The 23,430-nt window shown below is 55.7% G+C and overlaps 1 protein-coding gene across 1 annotated transcript in view; it reads right to left on the reverse strand.

Moving 5' to 3' along the window:
• Nucleotides 1-1,796: 1,796 nt before the first annotated feature.
• WNT9A (Wnt family member 9A) overlaps nucleotides 1,797-23,430 on the reverse strand; it is a 25,190-nt gene continuing 3,556 nt past the window's right edge. The window contains exons 2-4 of the mRNA XM_007456488.1: nucleotides 5,964-6,220; nucleotides 4,607-4,869; nucleotides 1,797-2,321 (exon numbers count right to left, since the gene is read on the reverse strand). Coding sequence (XP_007456550.1) covers nucleotides 1,839-2,321; nucleotides 4,607-4,869; nucleotides 5,964-6,220 — 1,003 coding nt within the window. The 3' untranslated portion in view covers nucleotides 1,797-1,838. The remainder of the gene's footprint in view (nucleotides 2,322-4,606; nucleotides 4,870-5,963; nucleotides 6,221-23,430) is intronic.

Consider the following 23,430-nt stretch of genomic DNA (forward strand, 5'->3'; position numbering starts at 1 on the left):
AAAACACAGTCCCCAGGGTTCCTGAAGCCCCCCCTGGACTCTGAGGAATCCCTTCACTCAGTAGTTCCCGTGTCCACGCTGCCACCCAGCTCTGTGCTTGCCCAAACCCCAGCGCACACCCTCGGAGCACAGTCATAGAGCTGAGCAGGATGGGCCCAGGGCTGGAGGCCCTGCCAACATGGGGAGTAGAGCTCCACACCTAGGAAGGGCACAGGGCAGAGGCCACACCCCAACCAACCACTGACCACAACCCAACACAGTGTGCACGATCACACACACCACACACATGCAGACACGCTTACGCACATGCGTGCATGCACACACGTATGCACACACACAAAGCACAGACACCACACATGCACAAACATGTGCACACGGTCACACACATACATGCATCCATGTACATACATGCACACCCATGCACAGATGTGCTCACATTCTTATGCGTGAACACACACCACATGCAGATACATACACGTGCTCACACACAAGCACACAATGCACTTATGCATAGACACATCACATACACACATGTACACTCATGCATGCACACAATCAAACATGCTCGTGCACACACACCACACACTCATGCACACATGCACACATGTGTGCACACACCCGCAAACCAAATCAGGTCAGTGCTGGCCATCCTTTTCCCTTCCCTGCAAAATCAACAGCATGGCCAAGGAGAACAGCCTTCCATTTGCCACATCCTAACCTAGACCCTCTCCACCCATGTCTGCCCCCACCCTGCCTCCCCCACAGTGACAGAGAGCAAGCTGTGCCTTCCTCATGAAATGAAGCTCCAAGGAGCTGGCCCTGCCCCTCTGCCCATGCCCACCTCTGGGGGAGAACAGGCCACCTTCTGCCACCCCCAGCCCCAGAATCTGCATTGAGGAGGCTAGAGTATGGAGCCATGTGCCCGCAGGGTGCCGAGCAGGGCCCGTCCACTTCCCAGGTCAGCCTTGCTATGGGTAGCCGACCTGGACCATGGGACCTGGCTTCCAGAAACCCTGAGGGTGGTGGCCAGACACAGCCTGCTTTACTTCTTCAAAAACAACGACAGCATGTCTCTCTGGATTTAGTGGTTTCAAACGACAAAGCAGATCAGGCGAACAGTTTAGGAGGGGCCGTGGAGGGGAGGGAGAAAGGGGCCCCTCCAGGCCAGGTTCTGCTGAGAGGGGGAGGAGCCACAGCCTGGGAGACTGCAGGGATGGAGAAAATAATAATTATATATTAGTTAAATAAAAATAACTTAAAAGTCACTGATATCACTCCAAAGAGAAGTACTCGATGTCAGAGGGGGCCGGCAGTGGAACCCCCCGCACCTGGGCAGCCAGGCATCTGCTCTCTACCCTAGTGGTTTGACTCTAAGCCAGTGCTGGTGCAGAACAGGCCACAGGCAGCTCACACTGAGGCCGTGTGGTCACGAAGGTGTGCCCGCTGCTCCTCAGAGGGCACCCAGCGCAGGAGGGGCACCTGGTGACTCAGGGGGACACAGCTTGGAAAGCATCTGTGCAAAGCTCTCAGGTCATGGGGAGGGACAAACAGAGGGGATGCAGAGGTCAGACTGGGCCTTTGAGATGGGGAGATAAAAGGGTGGAGATGGCCAACCCAGCCAACTCCCTGGCCTCTGCCCCTGCCTTGTAACCAAGTATACTGGGGGCGCCCGGGTCAAGGACTCAGTCCCTGCAGGTCTAGACCCCTCACATGGCACACACCACCTGTACCCCTGCAACAGCCTGGCCAGGCCCAGGGGCTCAGCCCCTGCAGGTGTACACCCCTCACATTGCACACACTGCCTGCACCCCTGCAGCAGCCTGGCCAGGCACAGGGGCTCAGCCCTTGCAGGTGTAGACTTCCTCGCGCTGGGTGCACTGCCTGCACTCCACATAGCAGCACCAGCGCACCTGGCACTGGCAAGGTCGGGTCACCACCCGACTCTGTGTGTTGTGACCACGCCCGCAGCAGATACTCTCGCAGTTCTTCTCACGGTGGCACCTGCGGCCGGCAGTGCCTGGGGAGAAGCGGCCGGCCAGGCAGAAGCTGGGTGAGTCATCCAGGTGCACTAGCTCCGGTGTGCGGGGCAGTGGGTCGCCACCACCCGTCCCTGTGGCCCGGCCCCGCGGTGGTGAGATGGCGCCGGCCTCGCCGGTGGCCTCGTTGGTGGTGCTGCCCACCTTGAGCGCTGTCTCGTACTTGTGCTTCAGGCGCTTGCCCACCTCATGGAAAGGCGCCAGCTGCCGCCAGCACGTCCGCACGGTGCACGAGCCTGACACGCCGTGGCACTTGCACGTGGTCTCCACCCCGGCCTTGATCACCTGGGAGGGAGGTGGGCATGAGAGCCACTCTGAGCAGACTGGAGACCAATCCCCAAGGACAACCCTCAGAGGGGCTGGAACTGCCATTCACCCCAGGGCCAGACCTCATGGCCCCCCCAGACCCAGGCCCAGGCAAAGGGGGTCACCACTGCTCATCACCCAGGCTCCCTGGTACCCACACATGTCCCTCCCTCTCCAAGCCATGGACCACCCAGGACAGAAACCCCATAGCCAGCACCACACCTTCAGAGTGGCCACTGCAGCACCCTGAACCCACCTCCTGCACCATCATGGTCCTCCCTTCCCACCCCTGCATCCCAGGCTGCCCTCTGCAAGGCAGGGCACACCTCCCCACTAGCCCCCCTGTCAGCACCCCCCAGGACCACACAGTCTGTCCTCAGCAGTCTGCTCCTTGAAAAAGTAAGGACAAGCAAGTTAGCTTGCCTAGTGGACAGAACTGGCCACTAGAGTCTACGTTTGGGCTGACCATGCCCCTGCCTGAGCATAGGGATCAGATGCTACTGCATGTGCAGGCACCATCCCCCACCGTGCTACTTGGAAAGTGGGAGAAAGCCTCCAGAGAGGTCCAGATGGGAGGGGGCTGCACCCACCGCACACATGCAGGCAGGAGCAGGCGTGGCTCAGCACCAACACTCCGCTTGGGATCTGGGAAGCTGCCTGAGACCCAGGCTGGGCCCTTCCCCTCCCAGGATTTGGGTCCAACCTGCAAAGCCGTGGAGTCAGCCCAGCTGTCCCACGGGGCCTCCTGCCTGACTTTCCACACTGGGGTCACTAGAGGAACACGGGAAAGAAGAACGGCAGGGGAAGGGGAGGTCCCTCTCCCAGTGGGCCCCAAGCCAGGCCTGAGCTCCCACACTGCCCCCAGGGAGAGTCGGCTCAAGGGGGATTAAGAAACATAGCTGCCCTCCAGCCAGGCAACAGAAGAGTCACATTTAATGATACTTTGCTGAGAAACCCGGACAAATTTAATTAAAACGAGGCTTACTCAGAACCAGTGGAGCTAATGGAGCACTTTCATATTCTGACTTTTCATTAATAGCTTACAAAAGGGCGAGTGCAGAGGAAAAGAAAGGGCCTCCCATGGGGGATTTAATCAGCCTGCACCCCTCCCTAGAGGGTGGAAGGAGAGGCAGAGCTCCTGTGGAAAAGGGGGAAATTGATTCTTTAATAAGCCCACACCTCAGAACTCTGGCTTCTCAATAAAGAGGGGCTCAGAGTGAGGCTGGCATTAATTACCTCACGCCCCCCTCCAGCCCCCAGGCTGGGGCTCCATATCCCAAGGGCTGCCCAGCAAGCACGCAGATCCCCCTCCCAGCCCCTGACTATCCCACAGCTCAGGCTGAGCCTTGGGAGGCGTTTGATTGGCCAGGTTGTGCAGGGACTGAGAGGGTGGGGTGTTCTGTCCACAGTGAAGGTGGCGGGACTCGATGCCTCCTCCAGTGGCGTGGAGCCAAGGGGCTGGCGGGTGGGTAGAGAGTGGCTGCGGAGCCAGGTCCCCCCAGGCCCAGCCATGCCTGCAGCCAGCAGCTCCCAGAAGGGCCCAGCAAGAGAGCTGAAACAGTCCTTTTCACCTTGAGTCTTTTGTTTCAAGTTCCCTCGGAACAGTCCTGGCCACAGACAGGGTCCCTGAGGTAGCAGCCGCCGCCCCAGCTTGAGCCAGCCACACCCCCAGCTTTTCCCCAGGACCCCTGGACCACACACTTACCCGTTTGCTGTCCACCTGGTCCCTGGTGACAGGACCACCCACCCCTCAGCCCTGGCAGGTAGGGACCAGTCCATTGTCCTCCTGGTTAGATGGTGCCCGGCAGGGAGACCCTCCCTGTGGCCTTGACCAGCCAGGACCCACCTGCCTGCTCCCCAGCCAGCAGCAAGTAGGCCTTCTGGTTCCACCCAACCATGGGAGACCACGGGGCACCCCTCCATGGAGTTCCCCACCATGACAACTAGTATCCCTGCCCATCCAGTAAGTAATGAGCCTTATAAGCAGAAGGACTGGAGGCCCTGGCTGTCACCAGTGGCTGGAACAGAGCCCCAGAGGCAGCCGACTTCACCTCCACCCAGCCCTCTCCACCACCAATGCCCCTCCCTCAGCCCCTGCACCCCAGCCCTTAAACACATATGCACCCTGCCCACCCCTCTGCACTTCCCCGCCCTGCTCCCCAACTCACGCCACCTGCAACCCCACACCCACCCCATGCCCTGCCCTGTGCCCTGTGCGCACCCCACCCTGCAACGTTTCCCACTCCGCACCCCACCCCGCTTGCCTTCACACCCACGAGGTTGTTGTGGAAATCCACACGGGCTCGCAGATCCTTGCTAGACCGCCGACCCAGGAACTCCTTGACGAACTTGCTGCTGTACTTGAGATTGTCCCCGCAGCCACCCCACTGCCAGGCCTCTCGGTTCTCCAAGTCAGGGGCCTCATCACAAGTGCAGCGCTCCATGCGGCCGGCACTGCACGCCTTGGCCAGTGCATGAGTCAGGCCAGCAGAGGAGATGGCGTAAAGGAAGGCTGTCTCCTTGAAGCCTGGGGTGGTGGGGGTAGGGGCAGGTCAGCAGGCCACAGCGGCCCCCGTCTCACTCAGGTGCAGCCAAATCATGGCATCCCCAGGCACACATTCCATATAGAGCAGGGTCTGCGGGAAGGATCCTTCCTGGTGTGTTCCATGCAGGGAGGGGCATACCTGCCTGGGCTGCCATGTGCACCTGGGGACAGGAGGTGCTCCCTTGTGGCCCAGACATAGGACTGGTCAGGGGCAGGAGAGAACCCAGAGTGTACTGGGCCACAGGTGTGCCCAGCATCAGAGACCCTATCCATCTGGGTCTCCAACCTACTAGACTGGCCAGGGCCCTCTGTGAGCCTTGCCACGCCCTGGGCCTCAGGTCCCTAGTTTTTTTTTTTTTGTTTTTTTTAACATCTTTATTGGAGTATAATTGCTTTACAATGGTGTGTTAGTTTCTGCTTTATAACACAGTAAATCAGCCATACATATACATATGTCCCCATATCTCCTCCCTCTTGCGTCTCCCTCCCTCCCACCCTCCCTATCCCACCCCTCTAGGTGGTCACAAACCACCGAGCTGATCTCCCTGTGCTATGCGGCTGCTTCCCACTAGCTATCTATTTTACATTTGGTAGTGTATATATGTCCATGCCACTCTCTCACTTCGTCCCAGCTTACCCTTCCCCTGTGTCCCCTAGTTTTTAAAACAACGCTGTTGAGAGACTCAGATGAGAGTCCCCCTCGGCACCCTCATGCAGAAGGAGACACAAGAGAGGAGGCTCCGTGCTCTGGGCTGGGGCACCAGCTGGACCCCTGCTCCTGTGCCCAGGCACTGGGCCTCAGCCACTGCCATGTGGCAAGAGACATCAGAGCTGCCTCAGGCCTTGTCACAGCTGACCACATGTGCCTTGTGCCACCAGCAACTGTTCCATGCAGGTGTGAGAAGGGACAGGGCATGGGGGAGAGGGCAGGAGGAAGGGGAAGGGGGGAACAGGGGGGTCAGATCCCACCCACCGCCCAGTCACCTGGAATTCAGCTGAGGTGATGCACTAGGGGCGCACACCAGGGCTGGGAGGTCCTGCCTCCCTGCTCTGGCCCAGTGTCCCAGCACACTCACCTCGCTTGAGCAGGCTGGCCCGGTAGCGACCCTCCAAGGTGCAGTTCCAGCGCTCAAACCGGAACTGGTACTGGCACTCGAGAGCACTCATGCTGACCGCTTCCACCAGCGTCTCAGCCACACCGGGGTCCCGGCGGCACATGCGCCGCTGCTTGCGCTCCAGCTTCAGCCGGTCACAGGCCTTGTAGTGTGCCTGGGCAGCTGCTTCCGGCTCCAGGGTCAGCGGGAGGATGGTCAGGGGCTCACTGCCCGTCAGCCTGGGCACAGAGAGGCCAGAGTGAGCCCTGCCCCAGAGGCAGAAGGTGGGCGCTGGGCGAGGGCTGCAGATGCTGGGGCAGCAGAAGAACCTGCTCGGCCGGAAAGCACGGTGGCAACTGGATAGGAGCCCCAGTGGGCCCGCCTGGGGGACAGAAGGGGCAGCAGGCCCAGGGACAGGTACAGAAAGGCCACAGAGAACCTGGCAGGGGAGGGGTGGTGAGAAGGCCGTGGGACCCTTGCCCACCAGGCATCCTCTCTACACCCGCTTGCCCCCATATCCACTCACGCCCTGCCCTGCCAACTGCTTGTGGACCCCTGCCTGGGCCCCCTGCACACCCTGGGTTCTCACACTGGCTGCCCAGTGAGCACAGCTCAGGTACCCACATGGATGCTGACCACTCCCCAACAAGTCCTTTCAGGGGGTCACACCCCAGCTGACACCAGCCTCACTGCCCAGGTCTGATGACAGGGGAAGGAACACACAGCTAGAAACTCATACACACACACCTGAGAAGACTGCCCAGCCCAGGGTACTGGCCAAGGGCAGACAACCAAGGCAGGGAGTGGGCACAGCTGCCTCAGCCCACATGAGATGTACACCTACCGTACCCTCCCCGACCCACTCCCATGTCTGCTTACCCAGCTTGCTCTAGGACCCCCACACTCTGCCATCCCCAGCTAGGGGTGCCCCCCGCGGCCCTGTGGTCCCTTGAGGATGGTCTTGGCTCACTCCCTGTCCTGCAGCCTGTGCAGATGGCCCCCATGGTTCCAATGGGGTCTTCTGGAATATGTGCACCAGAAGGGGCCTCCCAGCCCAGGACCCAGGTGCCACCCAGGAAGTGGGCTCCTGGTTCTTGTGCAACTCCACCCCTTCTCTTGGCTGAGCCAAGGCCCTGGCCTGGGTCCGTCTTCCTCTGTCTGGCCTGCCTGCCCTAACTCCTTACCAGCTGCTCCATCCAGGGACTGACTGGCTCTGGCCTTCTGCCTGCTCTGTGCTCAGAACCATGGGCCTCAGTGTCCCCAGACAGACAACTGCACATCTGGGCTCCAGGAAGGTCCAAGCCCAACCCCACCCAGACCTTCATCCCTCGGGAGGGAGAGGTGCCCACCTGGACGTGAATGGGGCTCAGAGCCCACCACTAGAGCATCTTTAGAAACAAGCCCCAGCCCCCACCTCTCACCTCAGCCAACCCCAGGAACCAGGGGCATCAGGAGTTCACAGATACTGGAGCCCCACACCGTGCCCCATCCCATTTCTTGCTGTCCTTCCAAAGCCCCCTCAGGGGTACGGTGGCCACTGGGCTGACAAGGAGAGCTGCAGCTTTCTGCAGGGGAAGGGATGTGGGCAGGGCCTTCTAGAACCCCACCCTCTAACAGACTCCAGCAGTAATGATGCAGGTTGAGGTTCCCTTGCGGACAACCTGGGGTACCACATTTTGTAGCTGCATGCACACACACCCCAGCATGCCCTGCCCTGCCTAGTGGAGAGGGGAGTCGCTGCATCCAACCTGGTAAGGGTGGGGCCCATGCAAAGCAGAATCAGCCCTACCCTGAGGCCTCTGGACCCCGGTCCCTGAAGGAGTTGCCTCTGTCTCACCCTCTCTGATCAGCTCCCTGAGAACAGCAAAGCAGGGTGCTGTGGCTCGGGAACCAGGCTGACAGGAGGCCCAGGCAACATTGGGCAAGGGGCTACCAGAACACCAGAGCTTACTGGTCAGGCCTAGGGGTGCAGAGCAGAAAGGGCCACTACCCCCCACCTCTGCACACTTAGGTGCAGCATGAGTGAGGCCATGGTGGGCACCCTGAGAAGACCCACCCCAGGCCTTGGCCCTGCTCTCCACAGTGCTCAGAGCCAGTGTACCGGTGAGCTGTGGGAGAGCAGAGGTGGCAACTGCTCCCAACCCTGAGACCAAGGGTGTGGGTGAGCAGAGCCCACAGAGGCATCCCTGCCAGCTCAAGTCTGTGCAGACGTTGCTGAGAGACCCGTGCCCCTCTCCGTAAGCAACACTCTGAATCAGGAGGCCCCTGGGTGTGCAGTGGGGGGCCAGCATGGGTGCTGGCTAGAGGAGAAGCTCCAAAGGTCCCCAAGACACGGACAGATCCTTTGTGGGCCACTGAGCAGTGGGGATGCAGAGGCAGTAAGACCTTCGGGGAGAAGACACATGAGCTTGGAGCTGGGACGATGCGTTGGAGGGGTAGCAGCACATGGCAGCCCCAGTTACCTGCACCCCTTATCTAGCGTTAGGACTTCATGCCTAAGGACATGCGGATGTGGCAGAGGCTGACGTCAGAGGCAGTTTTTGTGGACTTCCAGGACCCTGCCTGAGGACAGCTGCTGCGCTGGGGCAGGGTGAGTAGGCAGGGGCCCGAGGACCCTGGGCTGGAGGCCAGAAGAGCCATACTCCTCACACAAAGACAGCTCACACAGTGGAGACTTGTCCCCAGACAGGAATGTCAACAGCTGTGCCCAGAACTGCGTGCCACATGGCTAAAGAACTGTAGCCTCCAACCAGCACATCCCCCAGGCAGGATTCGGATTAACCAAGCTCCCACCGCTGCCAAGAAGACCCCTACTGTAAGGCCATCCTGGGGGGACCTGGGGCCGGGCTGGAAACGGACGAGGAGACGGAGACAAATGGCAGGTGATGCTGCCTTCCAGTCTTCCAGGAGGCATTGGGGGTGCCTGTGTCCAAATTCTGCACATGGGCACTGAGGACAGGGCCCCCCCCGACCTGGTGCCAGCCTGTGTCCACACTGCACATGAGGAGCTAACTCAGGGGTCCCCCACACCCAGGGCCAGTCTCCATAGCTATAGGTAGTTTCACTCCCACCTGACCTCAGCATGTCCACCAGGGTATCAGAGGCAGCTCCATAAACACAGCCACAGGCAAGCTGACACTCTCCTGAGTCCAGGTGGGGGTCTACATCTGTTCTGGGCAGCAGGATGTTGAGGAAGGGTCAGCTCAAGTCCAGGAATGGCCATCTGAAAATCGTGTGGCCACATGGCTGAGGCCTGAGGCCCAAGGGCCAGGCCTTTCCCCTGAGCCATCACCCAGCTCCCATGGTAGGCATGAGGCTGAAACCCAAGGGGGCAGCACTGCTCTACCCCCCGGCGTCCCTCATCCCAAGGAGGCACGTCCCCACCTCCCTTTTATGGGGGCCCAGCTGCCCCCTGCCCAGGCCCCCTTAACAGTCAGTGTGGACTCAGTGCAGCCAGCCTGTGAACTTATGGCCTGGAGTGCAGCAACAGAGGACAAACCCTCACGGAGGTGCCGGGGTGAGACAATGCACGGGGTACAGGGAAGAGGGGGGCCGTCAGGTGGGTCTGGGCTCAGTGGAGAAGGTCCCAGGGACAAGAGGCAGAAACGACAACACAACGAGGAACCCACAGAAGTGCTGCAGGAAAGATGAGAGGTTCATAAAACATTCTTAGAATCAGGAAGGCTTTTGTCAGAGTGACTCAGAATCCAAAATGCCTTTAAAATTTAATAAATTAGACTATCTAAATGTACAAGAATCTCTGCACAGCAAAAAGTAGCACAGAACCCCAAGACCCACAGAGGAAATGCTGCAATTCAGATCCCAGGCCAAGGACCAAGTTTCTTTGCTTGTGTGTGGGCATGTGCATGTGGGCACATGTGCATGTGTTGCACGTACATATGTGGACACAGGCGTATCTTTTCCTCTAGATCAGTAACAAAGGAATCAACTGTTAATTGGATACAGGATATGAACATACAGTTCAAGGGAAGGGAATATAGCTGGCTGTTAAAAACTTATTTGCATTTCACTCAAAAAAATGCAAAATAGAACTATATTGAGGGCTTCCCTGGTGGCGCAGTGGTTGAGAGTCCGCCTGCCGATGCAGGGGACACGGGTTCGTGCCCCGGTCCGGGAAGATCCCACATGCCGTGGAGCGGCTGGGCCTGTGAGCCATGGCTGCTAAGCCTGCGCGTCTGGAGCCTGTGCTCCGCAACGGGAGAGGCCACGACAGTGAGAGGCCCGCGTACCGCAAAAAAAAAAAAAGGAATGAGCCCCCCTCCTCCAGGATTCCATATCCCTGCCCATAGCTGCCTCCCTGGGCCACCTTGGGGACAGGGGCAGGTGCTCTGGAGTGAGTCCCACCCCACCTATGTCCACCTACCAGTGACCACCAGCCGCGCAGATGTGTGCACGCCCTCCGCCCTGAAGGAAACCAGGCCACTGTCCTGCCTCTGCAGCCCAGACAGCGTAAGGGTATGGGTGGGGCCGTGCACCACCAGCTGGCACGTGGGTCCTGGCTGGATCTGAAGGCCATCTCGAGTCCAGCTGCCCTCCACATCAGCATGGGACAGCTCTACTTCCATTGTGGCTGTGCTCTGCTCCTGCACCTCCACAGGGAACACAGTGGAGCCTGTGCTCCGCAACGGGAGAGGCCACAACAGTGAGAGGCCCGCGTACAGCAAAAACAAAAAACAAAACTATATTGATAGGTTATTTTTCATTCATCAGAGGGGTACAAATCAATGTCTAATAGGATTATTGTCAAGGACACAGGGAAGGAGGTGTTCCTCCTTGGCTGCAATTCTGGACTGACATATCTATAAAAATTCACCCACCAGTTCTCTTTCTAGAAATACAGACTACAGATATGTTATCTTAAATCATATAAGCAAAAAAAAAAAAAAAATTTAATGTCAGCAAGAAAAAACGTACAAGTGTATGTCACTCACATGTTGCCCAATGCAATGCTGTCATGCAAAAACACTGGAAGCACTGTTTGGTATTCAAAAAGACTGGAGACTGGCTGAATGAATGGGCTCCATCCACTCCAGTATTCAGCAGGCCTCAGAAAAGCCGCAGCCCACATGCTGTGTACACTCAGTGCAAGGCACAGGCCTGCCTCTGCAGAGTACCTGCGTGCACACCTGTGGGCGCACAGGGCAACCCAGGATAAAGGCAGCCTGGGGCAGAGGAAAAACATCCTTCTCCCTTATGGCGTGTGAGCCACTCACATGTTGTCCCATGCACATGTGGCCCATTCAAAATGACAAAGTTCAACATACAGCCAGTGGCATGGAGAAGTCCCTCACAGGCTCTCAGCCCTGTATGCCAGCCTGGAGCAATGAGCCTCTGTCCACACAGCCTATCTCCAGGGGCTGCGCCTTCCAGCCCAGAAAGCGCCCAGGCCACCTGGCACAGCACAGACCCTCCAACCGCCCAGCTGCCCACACCAGTGCACCTGCCACTGCGCTCAACACAGCTGCACCTCCCTCTCTGTGGGCATCTGGTCTGAGACAGGCGGGTCGATGGGCACATAAGCCTGCCCAGGAAGCCCATGAAGGACTTGAGTCCGGGTTGGCTGCCCTTGCTCCACCTTGCTGTCCTCTCCCAGCGCTGGACCCATTTCCTGGGAAGAAACGAGACCTAAATGTTGGCCTGGCACTTTACAACACTCAGGTATCTTCAAAAGATATAATACACACATGGAAGTGAGCAGCACAACTGGGAAACACAGCTCTCACCCAGCTCAAGAAACAGCCTTGTGCCCAGGCACTCTCAACTCCCACACTAATGTCATAAACAATCTCCTAAACATCCTCCAAAAGCTTCCTCATCTTGCTGTGTACTTCCAGCTCTCCATCCAGCTGACACCAACATCTGCCCACGAAGTATGGTGGGGCCAGCATCCCTCCCTCAGGATCCCAAAGGTTCCATCTCCTCGCTGCTCTGTGATGTCACAGCAGCCTCACATGTGGCTCATTTCCAGGCTCCACCCTGGGCTAGTGTCACGAGCTCCTGACGTTTCACTGGGATTCCGTCAGGCGCTCCTTCCAACAGATTCCAAGGGCACACGTTGGCTCTGCATTTGCACACACGTGACAGGGTTTGCTGGGGTGGTCATGACTACTCTGTGCAATTTTTTTAAAATAAATTTATTCATATATTTTTGGCTGCATTGGGTCTTCTTTGCAGTGTGCGCGCTTTCTCTAGTTGTGGCGAGCGGGGCTACTCTTTATTGCAGTGCACGGGCTTCTCACGGTGACGCTTCTCTTGTTGCAGAGCACGGGCTCTAGGCGCGTGGGCTCAGTAGTTGTGGTGCACAGGCTTAGTTGCTCTGCAGCATGTGGGGTCTTCCCGGACCAGGGATCGAACCCGTGTCCCCTGCATTGGCAGGCAGATGCTTAACCACTGCGCCACCAGGGAAGTCCCCTGTGTGTGCAATTTTGAATCTCTCCATTGGTGAGAACAGCATCTCTCTCCATTTACTCAGAATTCTTTCCTGCCTCTCTCTGAAGTCTTACACGTTCCCCCACTGAAGTCTGAAGTCTTACAGCCTCCCACAGGGCTGGCCTGTATTAGAGTCAGTCTGTGTCCCACAGTGATAGTGTATAAAAATAAAATAACTTTATAAAGTCAGTCTTCCCTCTGTTGCTGACCTACAAAAGTCCAACTGACCCTATGCTGATTTAGTATTTGGTGACCTTGCTATGTGTTGTAATTCATCTCTGATGATTTTCAGATGCTCTGTGTACAATCATGCAGTCTGCAGAGACACCAGTCTATTTTCTTACTATTGTGGTTCTTCCTGCCTTGCTACACTGGCTAGGGTCATCAGCATAATCGTGCAGAATCTGCCAGCTACCCTCTGGGACCCAGCCTCCTGACCCCTAGCTCCACAGCCACCAGCCAGCACAGAGCTGTCCAGTGCCCTTGCCAGCATGTGTGGCCATGAAGTGAAGGAGAGAACTGTGGGCACCACCACCAGAAAGTGGGGACCCTCATCCTTGCTCATCTCTGCTACCCAGACCCACCCCTCCAGAAGCAAGGGTGCCGTAAAGACTGGCACTACAAGGCCAGAGACCAGGAGTCAATGCACTCACAGAGCCAGAACGCGATTGCTACATGAGAGAAACGACTCCCATCATGCTTGAGGGTCTGTTAAGACAACTGGCATCACCCAGATTTAGACAGCAGTGACGACAGGCATCCCTGTCTGACTCTTGGTCTTAAAAGGGAAGCTTTTGCCATTTCACCGTTAAGCATGACGTTTGCTGTGTGTTTTTCTGGACACCCCATATCAAGTTAAAGAAGTTCCCTTCTGCTTTTAGTTTGCTATGAATGTTTTTAAAATCACAATTGGATGTTGAACTTTATCAAATGTCATCCCTGCATCTTTTGATGTGTGATTTTTCTCCTTTAATCTGCTAAATTGAGGAATTTCACTAATTGATTTTTCTAATGTTAGACATTAAGCATTCCTGGAATAAACCCAGTTGGCCACGATGGGTTTTATCCTTTCTCTGTTTTGCTGATGTAACTTGATGATGTTTTGTCTAGGATGTTTGCATCCATGCTTGTAATTTTCTTCTCCTATGCTCTTCCTGCTGAAAAGAATAAGTTACTTATAAAAGGATTTGAACCTAATACACTTATGTGTGACTTCATCTAAATTCCATGTGAGGTGTTGTCTCTCTAACTTTGCCAATTTTTTTTTTTTTAATTTCCTAGAAGAGTTGTGTCAGATTAGAATCGTGTCTTCTTGACTGTTTGGTGGAACTTGCCATGAAGCTATGCAGGCTGACCTTTTCTTGGTGGAAACATTTCCTTTCTGATCCAATTTCTTTTTCTTTTCTTTTAGAACACCTTTACATATTAAGATATAATTCACTTACCATAAAATTTGCCCATTTAAAGTATATAATTCAGCATTTTGTAGTATATTTGCAGATACGTGCAAACACCACCACAGTCAATTTTAGGATATTTTCGTCACTTCAAAAAGAAACTACATAGTGTACTCTTTAGCTATTACCTCCCTATTCCCCTCCCCCAACTCCTGGCAACCACTAATCTACCTTCTGCCTCTGTGGGTCTGCCTGATCTGGACATTTCCTATAAAAGGAATCAAACAACGTGTGGCCTTTTCTGACTGGCTTCTTTCACTTAGCACAATGTTTTCAAAGTCCGTCCATGTGGTAGCATGTAATAATATCCCATTGTATGGATATACCACATTCTATTTTTCTACTCCTCAGGTGATGGACGTTTGGGCTGTTCAGTCTTTTTATTTATTTTATTTATTTTTTGGCCGCATCCTGCGGCATGAGGGATCTTAGTTCTCTGACCAGGGATGGAACCCGTACCCTTGGCATTGGGAGTGCAGAGTCTTAGCCACTGGACTGCCAGGGAAGTCCCTGAGTTGTTCACTCTTCAGCTATGGTTCATAATGCCACTATGACCACTCATGTACACATTTTTTTGTGAACATACGTTTTCATTTCTCATGGGTATATACCCAGGAGTGGAACTGCTAGGTCATAGAGGAATTCCATATTTAATTGTTTGAGGAACTGTCAGATTGTTTGCCACAGTGGCTATACCACTTTACATTCCCAACGACCCAATTTCTTTGCTTACTATAGTATTAGTCAATATCTCTATATCTTGAATCTGTTTCTGTTACTTTTTTGGTTTTCTCCATTTCCTCTGAATTTGCAGATTTATCAGCACGGAACTGTTCATTACATTCCCTTGTCTTTGTTTGCAGAATCTGTGATGATGTTCCCCGTAGCTGGACACTAGCACTCCGGGCCTCCTCTTCACTGGGTTAGTCTCCTCAGGTGTCTCTAAGACCTTCCCAGAGAGAGACGTGTTCATCTCTAATGCACGTTTTTTTGTTGATTTCTGCATTACTTCTGCTTTCTTTCGGTTTACCTTTCTTCTCCTCACTTTTGTGATGGACGCTTGCTGAGTGCTTTCAAGTGTCTCTCCACTCCCAAAATATGCATTTAAGCTACCACTGTGGCTGCTTCAGTCTCTCCGAAACTGCAGCCTCAGGGCACCAGACTGAGCCTGACACAGCCCCAGGTCACCGACTAAAACAGTCACAGCTCAGATCACTGTGCTGAGTCTGAGTCTCTCTCTACTCTCATTTCCCTCTTTACCTTATGGTCCATTGAGCTGGTGTGTTCTCTCTCCATCCTCTTATGTTCTCTATCCTTACATCATGTGTCTCTCACCCAGAGCCTATAATTAGACTCAGGACCTGACCACAACCCCAATCACCTCAGCCTTATGCCTGGAACATTTCATCCACTGGGGTCCTGGGGTCTCAGTTTATCTTTTCTGCTGGCCATGCCTCTTCTTTTTCTTTTCTCCTCTCCTGCCTTCTTTTGGGTTATTTTCATTATTCTGCTTTTCCTTTTGTTAATCTGAAGTCATATATCTCCATTATTTTCATGGTTACCCTCAAAATTACAACATGAGTCTATAAGTTACCCATGTTCAATGATGGTCAACACCACCCCTTCTCAGTAATATGAGGCCTGAGAACACAACCTTGCTGACTCCCTGGAATTATATGCTGTTGTGTATTTTGGTTCTACATTTAGGACCCAACAGGAAGTTGTTCAATGCTCCCTTATCCCCTCCTTCCCTGTGCCCTTCTCCTTGCTGTTCACTCCTTTTTGTGTCTGGAACACAGCAGGGCCATTTCCCACGCCTAAGCTGCGGCGTCCACATTTCCTTCAGAGCAACTCTCAATCTGTCTGAAAATGTCTTTATTTCACCCTCATTTTACAGTAATCTTCACCGAGCGTAGAGTTCTTGGCTGGCAGTTATTTTCTTTTCATGCACCAAGGGGATGGTCCCACCACCTCCTGGCTTTGCTCTCAGTTCTGAACTTAGCTGTCAGCCTGACAATCCTTGGAAGGTAATCTCTATTTTGTTTCTTGGGATTGCTTTGGTGTTTTGCAGTTGCAATCTGTCATGTTCTGGCATGAACATTTTTTCTTTTCTGCTTAGAAAGACACTGGGCCTCTTGGATCTTCTTGATTGCTCTGATCAGTTTCAGAAAAATTCTCAGCCATTCTCTCCATGTATCACCCCATCAGTTCCTCTTCTCTTCTACCTCTGGGCCTCTGGCGGAGCATGTGGGACCTCCTCACTGTGTCCCCAGGTTTCTCACCCTCTCTGCTTTCCGTGTATCTGCCTTCCCATGCCACACTCTGTGTAATTTCTCTTGACCCATCTTACAGTTTGCTATTTCTCTTCAACTGTTTATAATCTGCTCTCACATCAGTCTACTACTTAAAAATTTTCCCAGTTCTATTTGGTTTTTCCAAACTTGCTGGGTCAGTTTTTGTGGCTTCTCATTCCTTACAGATATCCCAAGCTTATCTTGCTCCTGCAAGCACAGTGAGAGTTGTTTTATTCAGTGTGGGATGCTCTGTTTACTGGTCTGCTGCCATCATTTCTGCAAGTCCTTGGCTGCATTTCCTTGCACACCAAGCTATCTCTGACCATATGCTGGTCGCCGTATTTGAGAAACTGTTTGCAGGAATAATCGGAAGCACAGGATAAAGGTCCCCAAAATTCACAGCCACCTGGAACTTCAGAATGTGCCTTCTTTGGAATAAGGGTCTTTGCAGAAGTAATCAAGGTAAGGATCTTGAGACCAGATCATCCTGGATTGGGTCCCACGTTGCTGAGGGCTCACCCCCGTGACGAGCTCTGCAGAGAGCACACTCCAGCCCTGGGGCAGGAGGAAAGAACCCAGGACAGACAGAGCCAAGTCTGGGGATGCCCAACCCCCTCTGTGGACCAGGCCTGAAGCTGTCATGCCTGACTGCTTGGGGACTACTTAGCGCAGCCCCTCTGAGCACCCAGCCAGTCACACATCCTCACATCTGCCCCAAGGACAGCCAGGTAGCAGGACAGGCATTGTCGGAAGAGGGTGGGTGCAGGTTTGGCCCACGCTGGTACTGGAGCCATCCTTGTCCCACATCACTCAGCCCCTAGAACACCTCACCCCTTCTCACTCACAGTTGGGGTAGGGGAACAGACTCCGATTGCCCTTCCTCCTGCCTACAGGCCCAGCCACCACAAGGGCCACCCTGCCCGCAAACCCAGCTCCCCAGGCATGGGGAGCTGAGACCCTGGGCTGGGCGGAAGAAGAAGAGGCCGGAGTTCCAGAAGCCACAGCGCCCTGCCAAGGAAACCTCAGCCCCACCAGACGGCGTTTAATTTCTGTGTGAATCAAATTCAAAACAAATTCCAGTGCTGAGAACTGGTTCTGAGATTAACCCTCCATCCTCCCATGGCCTGCAGCCTCCCATCCAAGCAGGCGGGTGTGGGGTGGGCATAGACGCCACCAGAGCCTGGGGCTCCCCAAGAGCTCCACCATCACTTGGTGCCCTGCCATGCCAAGGAGGAGGTGAGGGCCAAGGGATGGGGCTGAGCAGGGCGGGAGGGCAGCTCCCCGCATACAGGTCACACTGTGGCAGAGACCTTGTGTCTATGACAGCTGTCACCTCCAGCAGCTGTGAGAACTGCCAGGCTCCGACTTCCCCACCTCATGGGGCCCGAAGATTCCAGGGCACGAAGAGCTCTTGGTCAGTCCGCAGACCCATCACTGTCCAGGGGATTGCCTAGCTAAGGCCTGGGCACCCTGGGGGTCAGCTGGCAGACACAGGACTCAGCAAACTCCACTATACTGGGACCCACAGCACTGCCCACCAGGCCTGGCACCCCCAAGCCTAACAGAAAGGTCCTCATCCACACTTGGCCCCTGAAGCAAGCAGAACTCGTGGGACCCCCAGACTCTGAGGGCCACCAGCCAACTGCCCCCTTTCCAGAGCAGGACGATGGAGCCCAGATTGGACAGTGGCATGCCGAAAGCCCCCAGGAAGGTGGCTGAGGCTGCATGGGACCCCCAGATTCACTGACTGCCGCAAGGAGAAGACGGGCTGCAGTGGCTTCATGGAGGAACCAGAGCGACCAGGCCACCTCTGTGCCCTGGTCACCACACCCCCAGGCCTCAGAGATGGCTGTGGACCCACGACGGGGCTGCCACAAAGGACAGGCAAGATAAGATGCAGGGCAGGTGCTCGGAGAGCCACCGGACCCCACCACCACCGCCGCCACTACCAGCATCACTTTGATATCTGGTTTCCTTCCTGGAGCTGGCCTCCCAGGGGCCTAGCACCATGCCAGGCACAGATGGGGAACACTGGGACAGCCTCAATCAACACCCCACCCTGGGGTGGCCTGAGGCAGCCACTGCTGCTCCCTCTGTCCAAGAGGGAGCCAGGTCTGGTGTGCTCTGGTCTGGGAGCCCCTGGCAGCCTCTACTCTTGGGCCAGACCACTTCCCTGGCCACGTCTACCTCAGGTATCGCTAAGAAAAACAAACGCAGCTTGAGGCTTGCCTTTTTCCATTCCCTCGTCCGGCTGCCGGTCTCGAGGTGCAGGGCCTGCCAGCTGGGCGGCCGGGTTTCCTCCTGTGGCTAGGGGCACCAGGCCAGCCAGGAACCTCACTGGGAGGAGCAGGGGAGCATGGCGGGCTGTGCCCGCAGGTCACAGAGCCAGATGGCCAGCACACCACCCAGGTTGACACTGTCCTGAGTGGGGCTGCCCTCCTCTGGAGACCCTGGCCCAGCCCACAGATGTCCGTTAATGATTAGTCCCTGCAGGAAAACAGGCTGGTCATCATCCAGCCCATGCTACCAAGCCCCACTCCAGAGGCCTGCTCAGACCTGCTATGCACCATGGGCAGCCACCTGCTCCCACCTCCCCGACTCTCGCTCAGTGGGGTCCTCAGCCCCCACCTCCGACCTGCCCACTGGGAGCTCCAGCAGAGCCCTCTCCCCTCAGCACGGCACCCACAGCAAAAATACCCGCAAAGCCTCTGTCCAACATCCAGGCCCCATCGTCTTGTGTCTGCTGCACCTGGCCCACCATCCATGCGCTGGAAGGTGTAATGGCCCAGTCAGCAAGTGTGGGTGCAGCGTGGTGGAGGTCAGGGCCAGGGGTGAGCAGGGAGCTGGGCCACCTGGTGAACGAGCACCTCAGACCCCACACCAGGCTCCTGGGTGCAGAGCCAGGAAGCGGAGGGGAGACAGGGCCCCTCACAGGCCTCGGAAGAGCAAGGGAACCTCCTGGCTTCCCCAGAGGTGAGCTACAGGTAAGGAGTGATACTTCTGGGCTATGCTCTGGCTTCCTGGAAGAGGCAACAGCTGAGGCAGACCCAGGAGGATGGGTAGCCCCATGAGTACAGTGGCCCTGTTCCCCACCCACCAGAGGCTGACCTTCAAGCAGGGACCTGGCCTCACCCACTTCCCAGACAACTGCACCTCCTCTGAAACCTCCTGCAGTCTGCTGAGCCAGGGTGGGCACTACAGGGGCACCCCCACCTCTGGGACAATACACAAAGGGAGCCGGGTGCCCCCCAGGCTGGGATTAAGGGGGCTGAGTGCCGGCCCTGCTGACAGGTGTCATTTTTCTACAGCCAGGAAAGCCAAGCCAGGCCCCTTATCAGCTCATCACTCCTCCCCGAATTCAGGGCCCACAGCCCCCCGGGAGGAATCGTGTGTGTGCATTCTTTTCCAGGAGAAAAAATACCCACACACTTCTATTGTCCTCTATATCACAAGGCCCCTGGGGTGGGTGGTGGGCGCCACCCTCAGTCTGGGGCCACCCTGAGAGCCTGGGCAGGATCATGCTAGTGCCCATGGCTCTGGAGTCAGGTCCTGGACCACAGTGGCAAGGACGGGGGTGAGATTAGGCCAGCTGTCCTCCCGTCCAGACGGCCGCCGGCTGTGGCAGAACATCTGCTCACACAGCTGAGGGGAGCCAGATGGCGGCGGCTTCTTCCTCACCTCAGACCCCACCAAGAGGCCACCGGACTCCACAGCCTGTGTGCACGAGATTCCCAGCCCAGAGGCCCAGTCCTGGCCTGCTGCTCCCACCTGCCCCTATCTGGTCTCTGTATTAGGGGGCCAGAGCAGGGCCCCCCCAGGAGCCTATGGAAGGGGACAATAGGCCAGGCAGGGGCCAACGGTTTGGGAGTCCACAGCCCCCCAAAGAAGACTGGCCAGGAGAAGGAGGGAGGCAGGAGGGACTCTGGAGATGAGAGATGCAAGGGGCAGTGAGCTCCCCAAGTGATCCCCTCTGCCTCCCCCACCTGCTCTTTCCAACTGCCTCCCCATGTCTGCCCTGGACCCATAGGCTGGGAACCTGGAACACCTAGGTCCCTCTGCTGGCCACAGAGGTCCTGGACCATGAGTCCAAGAAGAATCCCCCCTCCTTTGCAGGCAGGAAGCCCAGGCCCCTCCACACACCACCCCTCTATCCTCTCCTGTCCCTGGAGCTCCCTTCCCTGACCTGAAGCCCTCCCCGCATCCCCAGGCACCTTCCCTCAGCCTGCTGCCCCTGCCCTGCATCCCTCGTCACCTGCTGCTCTGAGGTCTCACCCATAGGGCTTCCAAGGGGCCTCAGCAATCTCCCTGCCAGCCCCTCAGCTGCCCTGGACTCTGTGGATAGGGCCCCATCGCCTGGACCCTCCCCCACCTCGGCTGCCAGTGCAGGCCTACCCTCTCCTGACCCTCTGAAGCACACTGCTCTCCATGGCCTCTCCCTCAAACACCAGATCTGAGGCCTTGCAGGACTGTTTCGGGCATGTCTGTCCGGAGGTGGGTCTCCATGGGTAGCACCTGCTCTGTTGCCCAAACCCACGTGACTCCCCAAGCTCCTGCCTGCTTAGCTCACAGCACCACCACCCCTGGAAGGGGAATCCCCTGGGACACCTCCCACTCTGTCAGCCCCTGCCTAGCCCCAGTGGACTCTGGGTCTCCCCAGCCTCTCTGTGAAAGGCTGACCTCCCCTACAGGTAAGCCCCAGCCCTCAGCCCCATACACAAGCCCCCCCAAGCCCCTGTCAGAGCTGTCTCATTCTCTTAGCAGGGCTCCATCTTATCCCTTGCCCACTCACAGGCTCACCGTACAGCCTTGTCATTCTACCATTCTACCATTAGGCTCGCTCCTGCTGCCCAGGAAATCTTCCCTCCTTCTTTCTACTCTAGGGACCAGCTGGGAGCCCCTCCTCCAAGCAGCCAGCAGGCACGTGGCCACACAGGACCGCCAGCTGAGCCCCAGGCTCAGTATTCAGAGAAGCAGAGGAGATGCCCTCACCTCCTGGCGCTGGGCAGTCGACCCTCCCTGACCCACACTCAGAGCCCTCCCTCACCCCAATGACAGCAGCCCCTCAGCAGCCCCTCTGGGGCAGACCTTGAGCACAGTGCCAGGGCCCCCAGCTAGCCCCAACCCCAGACCAGGCTCCAGCAAATGAACAGCCACCTGCACCCTGGCCCCCCACATAGTCCACTGGGGGCCAAGCAGGGGGAAGATCTGTTGTGAAGACCCATGGGTGCAGCCCCTGTATGAAGGGGTGAGAGCATGCCAGCTCACAGGTCAAGAAAACAGGTTCTCCTCAGTCCAAGAATAGATCTAGAACATTTAAAGAGCTCTTACAACTCAACAGAAAGACAAACAACTGAGCCAAAAGGTAGGTAAAGAAACTGAATAGACATTTCCCCAAAATAAGACATTATAAATAGCCACCGTGCACATGAAAAGATGCTCAACATCACTAGTCATCAGGGAAATGTAAATCAAAACTACAACGAGACACCACCTCAAATCGACCAGGGTGGCCAGAATTTAAAAACAAACAAAAAAATATGTTTTCTTTAAAATCAGAGAATTAACAAGCATTGGCGAGGAGTGGAGAAATTGGAACCCTCATGCATTACTGATGGGAATGTAAAATGATGCTGTGGAAAACAGTTTGGTGGCTTCTCAAAAGGTTAAACATAGCATCACTATATGATCCAACAATTCTACTTCTAGGTATGTACCGAGAAAAACTGAAAACATACAGCCAAAAAAAAACTTGTACACCAATTTTCACAGGAGCATTATCCACAATAGCCAAAAGGTTGAAACTACCCAAGTGTCTATCAACAGATGAATAGGTGGAAGAAAACTGCCATATGTCCAGCTAGTCAAATATCATTTAGTCACAAAAAGGAATGATGTACTGATTCTTGCTACAAAGGTGAATAAATCGTGAAAACAGTATGCTTGGTGAAAAGAGCCAGACGCAAAAGGCCACATATGGTATGATTCCATTTATATGAAATGTCCAGAATAGGCAAATCCACAGAAACAGAAAGTGGATTAGTGGTTGCCAGGGGCTGGGGGAGGGGGGGGACGGGATATGAGGTTTCTGGGGTGATGAAAATGTTCTGGAATTAGATAGCGGTGCTGGCTGCACAGCCTTGTGGGTGTATTAAAAACCACTGAACTATATACTTCAACTAAGTAAATTTACAGGATGTGAGTTACGTTTCAATAACAAAAAGACCTTTGGCCCTAAGGCCAATTGCTCCCCCCATTTGCAATGGTCCAGAGCACCTCAGCTGCCTTTCAAACTGGCTCCCAGCACCCCTCATGGGCTAGGGAAGCCTTTAGTGTCACGCCTGGTGCTGCCTCTTCCATGCAGGCCTCCAGGCTACTTGGACCAGAGAGTTGGGACGAGCCCAGACCTCACAGCAGTGCCCCACTCCCCCACATCACCCTGCAAATGTTTCCTGTATAATGTGGAGTGCTGAAGCCAACACCATGAAAGAGCCTCAGGGCTCACCGTGCCCCTTCTTACTTCTCTAGAAGATTAATCACATTGGAAGCCTCAGGCCTCCGCTGGCCTGTGCAGCCCCTGGATGCCTGTCTAGCAGTTTCCCCAGGGGCCTCTGCTGGGGGCTGGCTCAGCACACACACGGGACCTCTAAGAAAAAGGCAGCAAGGTGCCGGGGAGCCCAGACCCTGCTCTGGCAAGCACAGATCCCCCAAATCCCCAGATCCAGCCCCTGGCTCCAGGCTCAGAGGAGCACAAGGGTGGCTTGCCCCAGGGCCTGGGGCATCCCTTCCTGAGCAGGTTTCAGCACACAAGGCCCACCCTTTAGCTCTATATTCTCACCTGAGGATAATGCCAAGAGAGGAGCAAAGTATGGGAGAGCCCACCCAGATCTATGGGATGGCGCAGGGGACTTGGTGGTTGGCAGTAGGGAGGGGTGTCCAAGTTTGTATCTCAAACTTGCCACAAGACCTTGGGACAGTCTCTTCCTCCTTAGAGCCAGGCTCCACTTCCTTCCAAGAGATCATCAGGCCAGCTGTCTAGGCCCCCAGAGCACAGACATCTCTGTAGCCCCAGGAGAACCAGATGGAAACACCACCTGCTAATCACACCAGAAAGAATGGTCAGGCCAGGGAGGAAGAGAGGAGAGCCCCTTTCCCATGGCAGGCAGGTGACCTGGAGGGCCCTGCCTGGTAGCCAGAGGCTGAGCAGGACAGCAGGAGTAGGGCGGGTTGGGTTGCAGCCTGGGGGGGGGG

This window comes from Lipotes vexillifer, unplaced genomic scaffold (assembly GCF_000442215.2).
Source record: "Lipotes vexillifer unplaced genomic scaffold, Lipotes_vexillifer_v1.1 scaffold814, whole genome shotgun sequence".
Taxonomy (NCBI): domain Eukaryota; kingdom Metazoa; phylum Chordata; class Mammalia; order Artiodactyla; family Lipotidae; genus Lipotes; species Lipotes vexillifer.